Genomic DNA, 17,243 nt, shown 5'->3' with positions numbered 1-17,243 from the left:
CCCTTGGGGCCCGGGGGGGCGCCGGCGCTGCTCGTCGTCCCGCCGCTCCCCTCGCCCACCATGCGCGGCCGCGTCCTCCTCCTCCGGGCAGCGCTCCTCCCGGGAAGGGGCCCTCGGGGCGCGGGCTCCGTCGGGGAGGCCGGAGCGCCCGTCCTCGCCCCCGGCCGCGGGCCCGCAGGAGGAGCCGCGAAGGGCCGCGCCGCAGAGGCCTTTCCGGAGCGCCCAGGAAGCGGGACGGAAGGCTTCCTTGCTACTACGGGTGCCCGGAAGGGGCGCGGCGCGGCGCTCTCGCTGCGGAGGGGCGGGGTTGGGGTCACGGAACGTCGGAAGGGGCCTTCCGGGCGTCCAATCAGCGGCAGTTGTTATTAGCGTGGAACCGGAAGCGGAAGCAGCCTTGCCGTCCTCTGCAAAATCAATCCGTCGCGGAAATCGCTGCTCAGACGAAGTGGGTTCCGGATCCCGGCTGCTGAGCGGGCGCGAAGGTGTCTCCGTTCCTGCCTATTTCCTGGTGGGGGGAGCGGCAGGGGGCGACGTGGATGGAGCAGCTAGCGCGCTGGGCTCCCGGCGCGCACTAAGCCATGACTTATGTGTTAAACCACAATCCTGCGATTGCAAACTACTATGGGACCCGATGGGTGTTGGTTGATTTAAACTTGGCGCGCGGTACGAGTTCAGCCATCAAAATCTCTTTTTCAGGCTCTTGATGGGCTCCCCAACCTTTTGGGGAATGACAGGCCACCAGCCCCGCAGCTGGCGGGAAATGTGGTTGGCACAAAACCCGCTGGACCTTTTGCAATCCCTGATGCGACGTCCTTTCTTTGCCCCAGGCGTGGCAAGGGAGAACTTGGTGACTTTGTTTCCTTCCTTTCAGCCTTTAATTTTTGTTAAATTAACTGGACTCCAGTGCAACTGAATGTGTGGCACACACAGCCCCATTTGTTTCACTCGTTCTGTGTGCCTTTGGCGTCTAGTCATGCCGGCCACATGACCATGGAGACGTCCTCGGACAAGCGCTGGCTCTTCGGCTTTGAAACGGAGATGAGCACCGGCCCCTAGAGTCGGAAATGACTAGCACGCATGTGCGGGGGAACTTTTACCTTTATATATATTCAACCATATGATATGAGGATGCTTAGTTTTACTTCTAGGGCAAGAATATAAAAGCTCAAACTAAACAGGATACAAAATTTGAAAGTCAGAGAAAAGCCCAGCAAATGAATTCTGTACACTGCACTGAAACTGTTCAACTGCCACCTGTTGTGTAGGCTGCTGCCTCTTTTGGCAGAAACTGAGTAGCAGCATTGCTTTCCCTGCCTGTTGCTAGAGCTGCCTGTGACTTGCTCCAGAGGTCTTCAGGGGATACAGCCTTTGTCCTGGTTAGTCATTGGTAGTACCAGCTGCCTCAGTAATGTGATCTTGCTAATTGGACCCGAGGCCTGTTCTATATTGGTTTCAGTAACAAAATGAATAGTTAATGCAGTCATGCAACTGGAGACGTTGCCACCTGTAGAAATAATAGAAGACCAATTTCATGTATTATGTACGGACCTGATTCAACCACAAGACTTTTTCCACAGCTTGCACCAGAGGTAGGGGGGAAAAGACTGGTGATTCTCTGCTGTGAATAATCATATTTCTACTTGTTCTTTCCATATCCCTCATGATCCTTGATAGTATCTTTACTCTTAATCTCCCAGGATAGATGATCTGAATGGTAATTCACAAGCAGTGCATGTGCATTAAAGAAGCTCCTCAAATATTCAGGTTGGCAGGCAGAGATGCCACAAAAGCTGGAGGGAGAGGATTTTTTTACCCTTGTTTTTGATCAATTAAGGTTATAATTTCTCTCTGCATAAATATGGTCATAAATTGGATTGCTTCAGTTCAGGAGTGAGTAAATTCAGGTCAGGAGCAAGCACATTGTTGCTGTATATTTTGATTTGTGCAATTTTCAGTGTACTTATTTATAAATAAATATTGGCTTACGTATAAGTAAGTACACATCCCAAAAGCAAGCACAAGATATACAATTAAAATCTCTACCCTTCTTAATTTGCCATATGCATAAGCCAGCATCACCCAGGTTGTTCCAGATTTCGTTACTGGCAGCAGCAGAATACCTTGAATGTGGAGGTAGCAAGAATACTGTTAGATCATTCTCTTGCTCCTGTTTGGTCCATCATGTTTGCATCATTTAGGAACAAAGTTTGAATCAGAAGGAAGAGTGGACCACAAATTGCTGCTGCAAACTATCATAAAAGTAAGAGATGTGTAGAAAACCGGTTGAAAACTCTTGGATCACTGTATCAGGATTTAGATGATGGTACCAATCTTACTTGAAGGCAACTTCTGGTTTCCTGTATTTTTTACCAGCAAAACCTCAGAACCTGCATATCATTTTTGGTGAGCCTGGTTTCCAGGAGAGGTGCTTGGTTGATCCTAGGGAGGCTCAGGAAAGGGGAAGGCACTGAGCACGCTCCAGGATTTCCTGGAGGTGCCCCTCTTCTTGACTCTTCATTGTGGGGGAGTGTGTATGTGTAAACATGTGTCTGTTTCCTTGAATCATTTCCCACTGTTGACCAGAGCTGTGCCAGCCAGACCTAGCCCCCCCTTTTTTGGGGGGTGCTGGGGGCACTTAGAAAGCAAGGGGCGTTAATCTTGTACTCTCGTGCTCCAACGGGTTGTGAGTGGTGTGTGGTTTGAGGTTGCTGTTCACATATATTTCCCGCTGTTGACCAGGCCTAGGCGTGATACTGATCTTAGCTGAAGGTCAGTGGATCTCTTCTGGCCCAACAGGCTGTGCAAATGGTGTGAGTGAAAACCTCAGAACCTGCATATCACTATGTTCAAATACCAACGTCCAGGCCACTGAAGCACAGCATTGTTTGTATGAAAGAAAACCAGATACGGGAGCGGTCGTGGTGCGATCTACACCCTGCCAGGGGCCTTGCAGTCGCCCTGGGGGCAGGATGCCCTGCCCCACTTATACAGTCCCAGCGGATGCCGCAGCTCATAGCCGGGCGCCTTTGAGGGCAACGGTTCCAGGCTGGTCAGTCCGTTTCCCAATGTTTCGTTACCCGGCAAGGTGGCATCTTTAGGAGATTCCCCTACTGCGAACCTGGCTCCTTTTCTGTGGGGTGGTTTTATGCCTTCCTATGCATTTGGCTTTCCATTGGGAATCTCGACGTTAAAGTTGGCCTGTGTTGTGCTCAAGCCATACACAGCCCCACAGACACACACGCACGGAGAGGGATGCCAGGGGGAAAGACACACTCCCCCCCGCCGCCATTCCCCGAGGAGCGCCTTCGGCCTTCTGCGCCGCTGAGGACCGGCGAGGGCGCCCCTTCTTCTGCCGCGCCGCTTTCTCCCGCCGCCTGCCAAGCCGCTGAGCTGGGGAAGCCACCCGCCCGCCCGCCCGCCGCCGCTGCCCCCGGGGGCTTCAGGGCTGCTCGCACCGCCTCGGGCATTCCTTTCCTGGAGCTCGGCTAGCGCTGTTCCACAGGCGCGCCAGCCCGGCCTTCGCTCCTCTGGGACGGGCACTAAACCCAGGAGGGCCGCCGGCTCCTCGGCGGCCCACAAAACGTCTGTCCGGAGCGAGGCCGAGTCCCAGCCGCCGCCGCCGCCAAGCACGAGCGGCCGTGCGAAGCGGGGGAGCAGCCGTCCCTTCGCCCCGTGGCTGCGCCGAGGCCGGGCGGCCAGAGGGGGCAGCAGATCTTCCGCCGGGCAGGGGCCGCCAAAGCCCGTCCCGGAGCGTCTCTCGCCCGCGTGGCGGCGATGAACGGCGACCGCAGCCCCGCGGGAAGGGAGCCCGCCGCCGCGCGACTCCCGGCGTCCCTGAGGAGGCGCCACCCGGGCGGCCGCAGGTGCTCCGTCCCCCCGGGACCCTCTTCCTGCCGCCGCCGGCCGGAGCCCCGCGGCTCGGGGGCCCGTCTTGCCGCCGAGGAGGAGCCCGCCGCCCCCTGCGCGCGGCCGGAGCCCGGAGGGAGAAGCGCGGCGGCCCTTCGCTCCTGCTTGGCCGCCGCGGGCTTAGGGCGCGCTACTCCGGCCCGAATGCCGGCGAGCTCGGGCGTCCCGGCGGCCTGAAAGCGGGCTCGCCGCCTCCCTTAAGCAGAGCCTGGAGCCGCCCGGCAGAGCTTCGCCCGTTGCGCCGCCCTCCCTCGGCCACCCAGTCGGGAGCCGGGAGCTCTCGCTGGCAGCCTCCACCAGCCAGCTTGTCCGCGGGCTTTGCGGAGGAATCCTCGGGCTGCGTGGGGCGCGGGAGTCCGGCTTCGTAGTTCGGTTTCCCCAAGCTCAGAAACTTTTAAGGTGCGCGGACTGCAACTCCCAGAATCTGCTGGCTGGGAATTCTGGAAGTTGAAGTCTCGTTGAGAAACTGACGTGGCTTCTGACGACCGCTGCCTCTGCTCTCTCGGGCCCTTCTTTGAGGCTGAATATTCCCACGCAAAGCCTGCCTTTTTTCCTCCCCCCTTGACCGGTCCGCAAGCGTCCTGTAGTATTTGAATTTGGTGTTTTGGTAACGGCTCTTAAGGTTTTTGGTGGAGTTTCGCGTTCCTTTCTCACGTTCCTGTCCTTGGATCTGCCAGTCTGTTCCGAGTGGCACCTCTGATTCTGCCCTTCTCCCCCACCCACCCCGCCTTCCCCAGTTTTCTGGCATGCAGGATGCCAGCGAAGCGAATGGCAGACCTGACAGTCTGAAAAGGCACAGCCGGTCTTCCCTTAGACATTCTGGATTTAAAGACAAGGTGGTGGACTAATTGGGGGAAGGAAGCAACCTGTGTCCTTAGACATCCAGGCAGGATTTAAATATACGTGACCTGCAGCCACTTGTTGAGGCAAAGGTGGGTCTTGACTTAATTGATGCCTCCTCCAAGATCCTCGTGGCATCCTGGAGTCAGGCAGTGGGGTGTCACAGAGTATGGTTAAAATAAAATCAAGATGGGGCCATTTTGACACGATGCACATAAAAACAGGTGGAACTTTGATCACACACCTGTGGCTGCTGTTTGACTTTTTAAAAAAAATCCTGCCAAAACTGCTGAAGACAGGTGAGTCTGTGGTGGCCAAAGGTTGGTGATCTGCATTCTCAGATCTCGGATGCACCGAGCCAATTCCCAGAGAACAACTAATTATTGCTCAAACAGGTGTGGAGACTGCTGCCATGCTGCCTTCAACAGGGATGGTGGTAGAAAGATACCGTTTCTCAGTTTGTGTCCATGTGTGTCTCTGTGTTTGGGTGTTGGCCTAACTTTCTGACATTGCATCCATTGCTTTCCCGCTTTAACTCACAGGCATGGAGCAGTCCTCAAGGATGATGTTTGCAGGAATTCCTGCTTTCATTTTGACTTGTGGTTTTATTTCACTCTACAAAACTGGGTCCTGGACTTTGGTCGGCCCATCGCCATGGTGAGTACCCCAGGGATGAGAATTCTCACTGACTGATTGGTGTTAAGGGTTCAGATGAGGTAGAGGAGTTGAGGGCGAAGATGCACTGGGACAGAAAAATGAAGATTCTTTCCCAATACAGATAGTCCTCGATTTACAAAAGTTCATTTAGTAACAGTTCAAGGTTGCAACGGAACTGAAAAAAATGACATGACTTTTGCCCGTCATGTGATCAAAATTCAGATGCTTAAGCAGCTGCTTCATATTTATGATGGTTGCCGTGTCCAGAGGTCATGTGATCAGCTTTTGCGACCTGACAAGCAAAGTCAATGGGGAAGCCAGATTCACTTAACAAGCATGTTACTAATTTAACAACTGTGGTGATTCGCTTAAGAACTGTGGCAAGACAGGTAGTAAAATGGGGCAAAATTCACTTAACAAATGTCTCGCTTAGCAACATAAATTTTGGGCACAATAGTGGACTATCTGTGTTCTGGCTTTAGCATTGGCTTTAGCATTGGGTTTGGGCAGCCCTGCGGGCTGTCTGCTCTCAGTTCTGTGGCGCTTCCCCCATTGGGATCCTTGAATCCGGCTTGCAGGACTCTGGCCGCTGAAGTGAACAGCAGGGCTACAAACGCCTGCGCAGCCGTGTGCAAATTGGGCTGCTCTGGGAGGGAGCCTCGGCCTGCCAACACTCCTGACCGCCTGCAGGCCCCCCTTTCATCCCTTGCTCACCGATGGTTGACTCTTGCTACTGAAATAGCGTTTCCCGCTTCTTCTGCCATTCTCCAAAGTGGGTCAAACCTGTTCAGTTTTGCCACCCATCACCCAGGAGGGGAAGCAACAAGGGACTGCAGGCAGGACGGAGGCAGCAGAGCGGCTGGCTGGGTGGCAAGCTGAGTTCGTGCTGGGAAGGTTTTCTGCTGAGCGGGCACTTCAGTCTGGCAGAGGGAAAAGGCTGTTCCCCTTGAATGTCCAGCTGGGCCGCTTGCTCCGTTCTCATTTTAAAATGTTTAAAAATTGTTTTAATTTAAAAGAAAATTAAACATGCTACAAAGCTTCCAGAATCATCTTTATTTCCAAGAAACCCTGGAAGTAAACCAAGAATTATTCACTTTCAGTCTGATCTCTTTATCCTCCTCTGGCATCCTTGTTCACATGAACATAAATAGTACAGCCCCTGTATCTGCGCTGAGTGTAAGGTCAGAACTGTATGTTACACTGTTCTACAATTATGTAAACACGTCTCTTCATTGAGTCTAAGGACTGCGATGCTTTATTTTTTCAGTGCCTGCTGATTGTCGCTTGCAAATCCTCCTCCCTACCCTGTATGCGTTTTGCAAAGAAGATTTGGGATTGGGATGTTTGCATTACTCTCAGATTAATTTTCCTTGGCTTTTGACATTCCCCCCCTCCCTCTCTCTGTCAGTCTCATCCACGCAAACACCCCCACAAAATAACAGCAAGCAAAAATGGCCTTTACAGCCAAGCCTGAGAAAAATCTGCAACAGAAAGCCCACCAATAATTAAGGGATGGCACAGTCTTGCTTTTTGTGTGTGTGTCTCCCTCTGCAGATTGTGCTTCCACTTGAATGGTTTCCCCTGAATAGGCCGAGCGTTGGCGATTATTTTCACATGGCCTATAATGTCATCACACCCTTTATTCTCCTGAAGGTAAAATAGTTATTGTTTCTTCTTGCACAAAACCATCTATATCAGGGTTACTCAACCTTGGGAACTTTAAGATGTATGGATGTTAACTCCCAGAATTCCCTAGCCACTCTGGAATTTGAAGTCCACGCATCTTAAAATTGTCAAGGTTGAGGATCCTCCATCTAGATAAACGCATCATCCATCAACTTTTTTTCCAGACTCTTAAATTTGGTGCTGGGGGGAGAGAAGAAGCCAACTTGTGGGAGTTGAGAGCTGTCAGGCCCACATGTGAATTGGACAATATAATTTCTTGCCTGGAAATCATACATTGTGATGTCCTAGTAAATCCCGTTTGCAAGGTAGTTGTGCTTCACTACAGTGTTCACTGACTCTTGGTCAGCAACACTGAGTTTTACCACCAGCTTTTGAAAAATGGGCAAGATTAAAATATCTGAAGGTCGTGATTGGTGATGGATGTTCCCCTCAGATTGCCGTCTCTCTGGGCTGGAGTCGGGTTGAAGAACCTCGGGAGGTGCCTCCTTGCAGAGCATGCACACACCTACAAATAGCCCATCATCCCAGGGACGGAGGCTGGTTGATCTTCCAAGGAGAGCCAGTCAGGCGAGGCTGCAGGAGGGGCAAGATCTTTCCAATTCTAGATTTCAGATGGTCAGGAAAGGAAAGGGTTAAGCAGCTTCGGATCCTTGATTCATTTATGGCATAAACTCCCCTGCCCAAGTCCATAGGGGAATTCACAGCAATAAATAAGGTTTACATGTTCAAATTCAGGGTAATGACACAAACTTGGCATACACTTGTTGCAAAAGTAAAATTGTTTAAAGTTGAGACAGGTAAGCAAAAAATCCCTTGAAGATGCCAAAGAGCTCAGAATCCTTTGTGGTTTAAAACTGGGGAGGGGGGACGTGGGTTATTGCCATCAGTCCTCCTGCAACCTTGAGTCAAAAGGGGTGGGAGGTCATGTGATGACAGGAGTGTTTCCCGGCAAGTGTGAAACTGCCAGGCACTGGGTCTTTGCCATGGAGTGAAGAATCGCCCACCCTCGGGGGTCCCATCTTTTAGGAAGGGCTCCATTGCTGCATTCCTGGGGCCTCAAAAGGGGGCTGGATAGGAACCATGATGCTTTTCCTTTGTCCTATGTCCTTTGTCTGCCGGACTCCCCTTTTAATACAGACACTGGGGCTGCTGCAGTGTTTCTGAGCTGGGAGCAAGGGCCACATGCCATGGGTGGATGAGCAACATTTCTGTGGACGTAGCGCAGTCAGGCCTCTTCGTCTTCATGGCTAAGTCAAGAAAATCACTTTCTCCCCTGTTTAAAAGACGGCGGAGTGAGTCATGGAATAAGACGTAGGAGAGAAGGCTGTCATTTAGGCCTCCTGATGGGACTTGTGGCCGACATTTTGGCAAAAGCCAAGGGCAGCAGAGGGGATGAATCGGGCTGGTGTGGGCTCTAGGGCAGCCCTGGGACAGCTGCTTCTCCACTGCATCCCCCTGAAATGGGTTGTCGTGCCAGTTGAAGGAGAAAGGGGGCCACAGAGAACCTCCTCCATTCTGCAGTTGGGGGGGGGGGAGATGCTGCTGTCTCCAAGGAGGGGATTTAGGTTGAGGCACGGATGCTTTTGCAGAGACTTTATTTCAGGAACAGGTTTTGACTTTCTTTTTTTGTGAGAGTTGGGTCCCTCTTAGGAAAGGGGAGAAGATTTCCAGCTTTTGCTTGATGGCGTTTGGGAGGGGTTGAAGGGGTCCAGCTTTGCTCCCCAGCCTCACACAAGTTGCTTTGTGTGCAGCTGATGGAGCGCTCCCCCAAGGCTCTTCCCCGCTCCATGGTGTATCTCTGCATCATCATCTTCGTCATGGGGGCCAGCATCCACCTGGTGGGGGACTCTGTCAATCACCGACTGATATTCAGCGGCTACCAGCTCCACCTGTCTGTCCGAGAGAATCCAATCATCAAAAATCTCAAGCCGGAGACCCTGGTGAGAGAAACTGGTTCCCTCTGCTTGTGACTCCTGATGCTGCTTGTCTGTCTGTCTGTCTATCTATCTATCAATCTCTAGTGATCTATATTGATCTATCTAGTGAGCTATATCGATCTGTTGATAGATTGCTCTATCTTATCAAATGATTTAATGCGGCACCCATCTCACCCAAGTGACATCTTAGGGTAATTTATGGGATTAAAAACAAATTAATCCCAATGGGACCCAATAAACACTTAACTGCAAATAGTTCTCAACTTATGACTGGTCACTTAACAACTCTTGGAAATTATAACAGAATTTTTTTAAAAAAGTACTTATGAATTGCAGCATCCCATGTTCGTCTAACTGCAATTTGCTACTTTTTTGCTGTTTTGGATTGGCTATGCTGGATTTAGCTACAACCACCTGATGTATTTAACAATGGCAGGAAACTTGCTTTATGACCATCATAAAAATGATCATAAAATCGAGTTTGGTCACCTGGTGCCTTGGCTTACAACCTCCATAAATTACAACTGGGCTCTGCTTGGTCATAAGCTGAGGACTGCCTGTCCCCAAACCCCATGCCAGCAGAGCTCTTTGCTGCCTGGCCCAAGTGCCTGACAGCTGGACCCCTTCGGTCTTTGGACTCTTCCATTTCCTTCCTTTCCAGATCGATTCCTTTGAACTGCTCTACTATTACGATGAGCATCTGGGCCATTCAATGTGGTGAGTCTGGCTGCGTTTCGAACCAGCTCCCTTTCCCCGTTGCTGCAGAAGAAACGTGGCCTGGTCTGGTCCTGCAGGCTGAGACGGTGCCAGATCTGTCTGGGCCTCACGAGAGCTGCCGGCATTGCTGGGGGGGGGGAAGGAGGGGCAGCTCAAGGCCTCTCGCTGCCTCCCTCGAGTTCCAATGGGGCTTTCCACTCACCACGTTAAACCATTATTCATCTTGTTTGTTTCCTTCTTAAAAGATTTCGCAGCCGTCCTTCAGGAGCAAAATATTCAACCCCCTGCCAAGAACAAAAATGCACAATTGCATCTACTCTGGAAAAAAGATGAGGAATGGCCAAAAAAGGCTTAGCCATTCCTGAGCCTAAAGTCTTGGAATTTAATCTGGGATCCTTTTCTTCACCTACTTAAATATTGGTCTGCTGGGCTGCATTGCTTCCATGCATTTAATTTGTTGTAATTTGGTCTGTCTGAGGGTTTTGTGCCACCTGTTGCTGCCATGCTTTCCTTGGGTAGATTGGAAATACATTTAATAAATTCATTAATATAAATAAGTAAATAATAACATTTTAATGAACCACAGTGGCTTCCCCACCACTTGACATCTTTCTAACAAGATTTTAATTGACCAAGAATTAGAGTAACAATAAGAGTTGGAAGGGACCTTGGAGGTCTTCTAGTCCAACCCCTTGCTCAAGCGGAGACCCTATACCATTTCAGACAAGAGGTCTCTTAAAAGCCTCAATTAGTCTGTGCATGCCGGAATCCCTGTTCAGGCCCTTTGTGGAGTTGATTTTCCATCAAGTAGGCCTGCACCCATATTTCTTGCTGGCTAAGCTGGCCCTGAAATCCAGTAGCACTTTTTTGGTTTCAGGACGTGCCCTCCAGAGGCTCCTCAGGGATGCCACGCTGATGGGCCAGGAAAGCCATGAGGGATGCAACAAAACAAAAGTGCTTTTTGATTGAGTTATCAAAGCCTAAACCAAGGATTTCCAGGCAGGATTGCTTTTTTAATATATGTTTGTATTACAATTCCCCATATTTTTGGTTGGTAATAAGTGTTTCAACCTAACAAGCGCTCGGCGTAGTTATTTCCCTTGTTTTTATTAAAAAGAAATGTCTGGAGTTTTGCTAAACAGGACTGCATTCTCTGAGAAGGATTTGGAGCAAGCATTTCCGTTTGCATGCACAGCCCAGCTCTCTCTGATTCACTAACGCAGCCCTTTTTCCCGCCCTCCACAGGCCCCTGAGGAAAACGTGCTGCTGCAGCTTTAAGAATCCTATTAATTTTAATGGGTCACTGCCTTAAAGCCACAGGATCTTCTTCCTGCCTGTGGGACACCAGTCAGCTGCCAAAAATGTCATAGAGATTAAGAACTGAGAAAGTGGCTGAGGATCAGGAGGAATCTGTTAGTGCAATGTTTCTCAACCTGATGTGTGTCAGGCTAGATTCCTAGGAAAGAAAGGCCCTCGACTTAGTTTGTTTGAAGTGACAGGTTTTAAGGATTACGGATTGCAAACAAAGCAAATGTAGAATTAAGGTTCCCCGCCTGAAACGTTACAGCATTTCCCCCCTTCTCCCCCGGCCCTTCCCCCTTGACCTGCCTGTCTTCCTCCAATGGCGTTTTTAGAAACCCCTTGGATGTCTGGGGCCACTTGGTGCAATTCACATTCCTTTCCCAGGATTCGAGGCCTTGAAGTCTGGAATCGGCCTGTTCTTACCACCACCACCACCACCCTCATCTCTACCTTCTACACGCCAATTGCTTATTTCCTCTCCCCCCCCCACTTCCCCTAACAATTTGTGGTAGGGTTGCAGCAAAGCAACAGTGGCAGATCTGACAATGTGTGAATTTCAACTTCCAGCATTCCCCAGCTAGCTCTGCAATGCTGGCTGGGGGATTCTGGGGACTGAAATCCACATATCTTCAAGCTGATAAGGTTGAGAAATGTTGTGTTAGCGCCTTTTCGTTCAGGTCATATGTCTTGGAATATAAATGGGGTTGGTCAGAAAAGGCACTCCTCCAGGTTATTTTTTGCCACCAAAGATGAATGGGGCTCTCTTCTTAGAATTGCGAACAGCTTTATGGTTACCGTCGGCTGGCAGGATCCCTGTTCTGGCTTAAATGTGCAGTCAAAGTGGCTGGGAATTTCTGAGGGGTAAAGATGGTGAGGGGAAACAGACAGGGCCCTCTCACAGCTTGGTTACACTTGTAAGAACACTAGATGCTCAAGGACATAGACCCTGAGAAATCAGGTAGCATTTTTATTAGTCAGAGGAAGGTGAGGGCTTCCAGGCTCTCTCAAATGTCTCTTCAGGCCATTAAGCAGCTACTCTGTCCGCTCACCAAGCCAGAAGAGCTGAAATGAGCTGTTAAAACAGCATGAAGCCCTTTTTTTCCACCTTATCCCTCACAACCTCTTGCAATGTTGTTCTTTTCACAGGTACGTACCCTTCTTTCTCATCCTCTGCATATATTTCTCTGGCTGTTTCATACCCTGCAAAGAACAACAGCCCAGATTCCCTGTGGCTGCTTTACTCCTCATTGGGCCCAGCAGCCTCTATTACTGGTAAGTGAGCCAAGGTGGCACAAGAAGGCAGCAGTACCAAGCCAGGTGTGTCTGCTTGCGAGACAGTTGGCATCTCAAGGGTCAGACAGCTGGTGTTTGGACTGTCCCAAGCGGAACATAAAATAACAGGGTTGGAAGGGACCTTGGAGGTCTTCTAGTCTAACTGCCTGCTCAAGCGGGAAGCCCTCTACCATTCTAGACAGATAGCTGTCCCGTCTCTTCTTAAAAGCCTCCAAGGATGGAGCACCCACAACCTCTGAAGCAAGTTGTTCCATTGGTTAATTGTTCTCACTGTCAGGAAATTTCTCCATAGTTCTAGATTGGAAGAAACTCCCTTCCAATGAGAGACTCAAGAAATGGAATTCAGGTTTAGAAGATTTGCATAGAACAGAGCTGCACCCAAAATGGAGTCATTAATTAATTAATATCTCCTCTATTGGCAGTACAATGCCTTAATTTTGCCATATCACACAGATCCAGTGTATTGACTTCTTCCACAGTCTAAATAGGCTACCTCCACAGCATTTCTGCAGTCGACAGTCTACTTACTTTGCTAAAAAAAATAAAATTAGTGGGCAGAACCAATTTTTAGTGAACCCATGCTGGCTTCTAGTCATCTCGTTCCCAGATATGAATTTCAAATTAATGGTTCTGTAGTTTCCACTTTTTTTCCTTTGTAAAGATTGGAAATAATGTTAGTTCTTCTGTGGTGTCGTTCAAATATATTTCAAATCTAGGCTGAACATTTGAACAGACTTTCCAAGATAGAATTTGCAAAATACTTCAATTTTTTATGGCCCAGTCTCTTTCCTGTTAAACTGCTAAGAGGAGAAGGATCCCTCGATTCCAGCCAGGGATCCTTTTATCGAGTGGGGGTGGGAAAAGGGAGCTGTGCCAAACTGATCCACGGAGACAGTTTCAAACTCTGGTCCCGTTTCTTTCCTCTTTCAAACTTTAAAATTCATCCCGGAGAGAAAGGGGCGGGATGTGTGTGTGCGCCTGCTTTCTGTCCCCTTTGGGGGCAGTGGTATCTGGGGGGTCTCCCGGGGTCTTTGTGACTTTCTTCTCTGTGCGTTCCCTCAGCCACTAGCATTTGTTGTAACCGGGTTGAATCCTGGCTTCTTTTCAAGGCCTTGCATTTCCTGAAAAGGGGACTTTGCTGGGTCCCCGAGTGACAGAAGCTGCCACTGCTGCCGCTCTTCCTTGGCAGGTTTTGGCAGCCTGCCAAGAATATTTCCTGCGTCTCTTTCAAAGCTTGCTGAAAACGGTTTTAGGGAGTACACGGGTAGTCCTCAACTTACAATAGTTTGTTAGTGACCGTTCAAAGCGACAACAGCACTGGGAAAAGTGACTTAGGGCCGTTGTTCATGTTTACAGCCCTTGCGGCGTCCCGGGGGTCACCTGATCAAAATTGTGACTCTTGGCAACGGGTTCGTACTTACGACGATCGTAGCGTCCTTTTGCGACCCTCTGACAAGCAAAGTCAATGGGTAACTGGATTCACTTAACACTTGTGTCACTAACTTAACTGCAGTGATTCACTTAACAACCGTGACAAGACAGGTCGTAAAATGGGGCAAAATTCCCTTAGCAGTGATAGAAATTTGGGGCTCAGTTGTGGTTGCAGGTTGGGGACTATTGTGTCTGTGAGGAGGTGAGTCAGAAATTAGGCTAGGCCAGGGGTAGGCCTTCAGCATTTGGCCTACCCACTGCCCCCCCCAGCATGCAGAGCCCCCCCCCCCGGAAGGCAGCTACACCTTTCCCCCCCCCGAGAAGGTGGGTGATCCCGGAGAAGCCTCTGCAGCCACCTGGGCTCCCTTCCTCTTGCAGGTACCTCGTCACGGAGGGCCAGATCCTCACCCTCTTCGTCTTCACCACCTTCGCCCTGGTGGCGCTTGTGATGCACCAGAGGCGGAAGGGCCTCGTCATGGACAGCAACGGCCGCTTCCTCTTCTACTCCTTTGTCCTCACACTGGGGCTGGTGGCCCTCTGGATTGGCTGGCTCTGGAACGACCAGACCCTCCGGAAGAAATATCCTGGCATCATCTACGTTCCTGAGCCCTGGGCCTTTTACACCTTGCACCTCAGGAATCCGCCCTCGAGGAAGGCGGAGGGCATCTGATGCGGCGGCTGCCTTTATTTGGGGAGACGGAGCCCGTCGGCAGGGCTTGGCTGGCGCCCACAGAACAAAGGGAGGGAGGCTTGTCTGTCCTCCCCTTCAGGGCTCTGGTGTTCAAAGGAGCCTGATTCTGCCTGGATTCATTTGGAAGCAGGTTCTACCAAACTGGGGCCGCCTCCCAAATCAATCTTCATTGTGAGCTCAACCCTGGGCTAGAAGAAGGGGATGTGGTCGCAGAAAGAATACTCGGAACCCGAACGACTCTACCTGTCCACTGAACTGACATTCCTTCGGCACCGGGGTTTGTATTTTTCCGTGGTTTCCGTCCTCTGTGATTGAAGATGCCTGGGCTATGTAGAGTTTGTTAGAACGTTGAATGGAGACGAGGGTCCAGGAGACGCCGGGTGACCTCTGTTGTTCAACCTGTCTCCTCCTTTTGCATATTCCATTCTACTTTGGGTGGAAATCTATGCAAAGATGAAGAACTGCTTATCCCAAATGTAGTATGATCCCTGCATTCAGTTCTCAACCAGGTCACTGATAACTAGTTTGATTGTTGACTCCTCAGATTCATGGCGCAGGTAAATAATAATATGTCTAGTGAATTTTGAAATGAGAAAAAACACTGAATATTTTGACTTCCAGCCTCTAGCTCTGTGAATTCCTGGCTTTTGGCTCACTAACACAGACGTTGCAGATACAGCTGAAAAAGAGATAGATTCAGCCGAGTGCAGAAGGTATTACAAAGATGAGATTAGGAGTAGCAGACCTGCGAGAGAGGGAAAACAAAGAGGCTGCAAAGGGAGGTCAAAGAGCAGCTGCCGTGTGGAAAGAGGCTGTCTGGCCCTGTACAGGTAGGCTTCAGTTTGCAGCGGTTCATTTAGTGACCATTCAACATTGTAAGGGCACTGAAAAAAGGACATGACCATTTTTCACACAACCATTGCAGCATCCCTGTGGTCACATGATCAAAATTGAGATGCTTGGTAACTGGCTCATATTTATGACGGTCGCAGCGTCCCAGAGTCATATGATCCCCTTTTGCAACCTTCTGATAAGCAAAGTCAATGGGGAAGCCGGATTCACTTAACAGCCGTGTTGCTAACTTAACGACTGCAGCGATCCGCTTAACAACTGTGACGAGAAAAGTTGTAAAATGGGACAAAATTCACTTAACAAATGTCTCGCTTAGCAACAGAAATTTTGGACTCAATTGTGATCGTAAGTCAAAGGTTACCCACAGGGAAGATCCTGGCTTTGATCAAGACACCTTATTAGCAAATTATCTATTCCCAGCAGAGAATAAGAGTTGTGGTCCTAAAGTGGCCCAGCCAGCATTAGGTATAAATTAGATGATTTTTCTAATTGGGAAAGATTGAGGGCAAGAGAAGAAGGGGACGACAGAGAATGAGGTGGCTGGATGGAGTCACTGAAGCAGTAGGCGTGAGCTTAAATGGACTCCAGAAGATGGTAGAGGACAGGAAAGCCTGGAGGAACATTGTCCATAGGGTCGCGATGGGTCGGACACGACTTCGCAACTAACAACAACAGATGATTTTTCACTGATGAAGCCCACCAACCTCTTAAACAGTCACATTATCAATAACGCACAGCATCTTTTAAACTCTTAGGCAAAGGGAACGGTGGTAGAAGCATCCACTGTAGGGTGGAGAGACCGTCTGGTGCTCTTTTTCTCCTTAAGAGGCCCTTGTCAAAATAGGGGCTGTCAAAATTGAGACGAATGATTTAATCTCCATGAATGCAAACTTTTTTGTTTTGGTCACAGTAAAAATTACTATTTTGAAAGTGGGAGGGCAATTTCATCAGCTTGAAGGATTACATGAAATCACTTCCAGATATCTTTAGAGGAGCTCTTTCAGGCATATGTAATGTAATTGCAGTCCTTCGATGACCTCAAAAAACAGGAGGAATTGGAGCGGGTCAGTATTGAATGGGTGATGACCAGGATAGCCCGCCATGGTAGAAAAGGTTGGAAGGTCTGTGAAGTCAATGGTAAACTATGCCCAGATTGTTGCTAAGAAAAACACAGACGTTTCTGCATGTCAACAAGAAAAGAGCTGAGCTAGAATGGGTCTCTTCCTTTTAAGAGTGAATTACCTCTGTTAGTAGCACAAACTTCCCCAGATTGTGAGGATGGTGGTCACTATCTACATTTATCGGTGATGGGAAACCTCTTAGGAAACTTTTGTGCAGAAATTGAAAAAAGAAACCCTATTTTTTATTTATGCTTTTGATGTTTAGCTAGGATAGATTATAGAAAGAAGAGTATTGTGTTGTAACTTGAGAGAGAGGTTAAAATTGCATTGATAACTGCTGTGAAGAATATCAAAGGTCATTGCTGTGTAACTTTTTTCTTTGTTGCATTTTTTTATTTCTCTTTGCTTTCATTTTCTTTTCTGTATATATGTTGCATTAGTTTTTATGTTTAAAAAATTCTAATAAAATTATATGGGGAAAAAGGGAATCCTGGAGGATGCTAAGTTCGAGAAGACTCTGCTAGCATGTTATGTGAGCTGCCTGGTCAGGCCCCTGTGGGGGTGGGGGGAGGGAGGGAGAGAGAGGCTGCCTGGGGAACAATCGGATAAGAGATGGCAGAGCTCACAGCTGCATCAGGACAGAGAAGGAGACCCAGAAGGGAGTCTCCCTAAATTCTGCATCGTTAAGGAACCTGGGAGATTTGTACTGTCAGACTTGCAAGAATCTGTTAATCTAGTTTTATAATAAAAGAGTAGAATTAACTTTTCTGGTCGTGTTTCCTGACTGGTTTATCTGGGAAGGCTGACAGC

The 17,243-nt window shown here is 49.3% G+C and overlaps 1 protein-coding gene across 1 annotated transcript; it reads left to right on the top strand.

Annotated features, from left to right (window-relative positions):
- Positions 1 to 3,745: 3,745 nt before the first annotated feature.
- Positions 3,746 to 16,916, top strand: CLN6 (CLN6 transmembrane ER protein). Its single transcript, XM_083371533.1, has 7 exons — positions 3,746 to 3,863; positions 5,289 to 5,403; positions 6,958 to 7,056; positions 8,841 to 9,029; positions 9,688 to 9,743; positions 12,192 to 12,317; positions 14,148 to 16,916. The coding sequence occupies exons 1-7, from the start codon at positions 3,775 to 3,777 to the stop codon at positions 14,437 to 14,439; spliced, it is 966 nt and encodes a 321-aa protein (XP_083227659.1). The 5' UTR covers positions 3,746 to 3,774; the 3' UTR covers positions 14,440 to 16,916.
- Positions 16,917 to 17,243: the final 327 nt, after the last annotated feature.

This window comes from Vipera ursinii (genome assembly GCF_947247035.1).
Source record: "Vipera ursinii genome assembly, chromosome: 11".
NCBI lineage: Eukaryota > Metazoa > Chordata > Lepidosauria > Squamata > Viperidae > Vipera > Vipera ursinii.
The sequence above is the reverse complement of the archived record's forward strand: the minus strand, read 5'-3'. Positions and strand labels throughout refer to the sequence as shown.

What these genes read in the sequence shown, in the direction of transcription:
- CLN6 (XM_083371533.1), top strand. Translation starts at nt 3,775, where the DNA reads ATGAACGGCGACCGCAGCCCCGCGGGAAGGGAGCCCGCCGCCGCGCGA. An exon ending in CGCCACCCGGGCGGCCGCAG is followed by an intron (nt 3,864 to 5,288) that starts GTGCTCCGTCCC and finishes TTTAACTCACAG; the next exon opens with GCATGGAGCAGTCCTCAAGG. An exon ending in CATCTGGGCCATTCAATGTG is followed by an intron (nt 9,744 to 12,191) that starts GTGAGTCTGGCT and finishes TTCTTTTCACAG; the next exon opens with GTACGTACCCTTCTTTCTCA.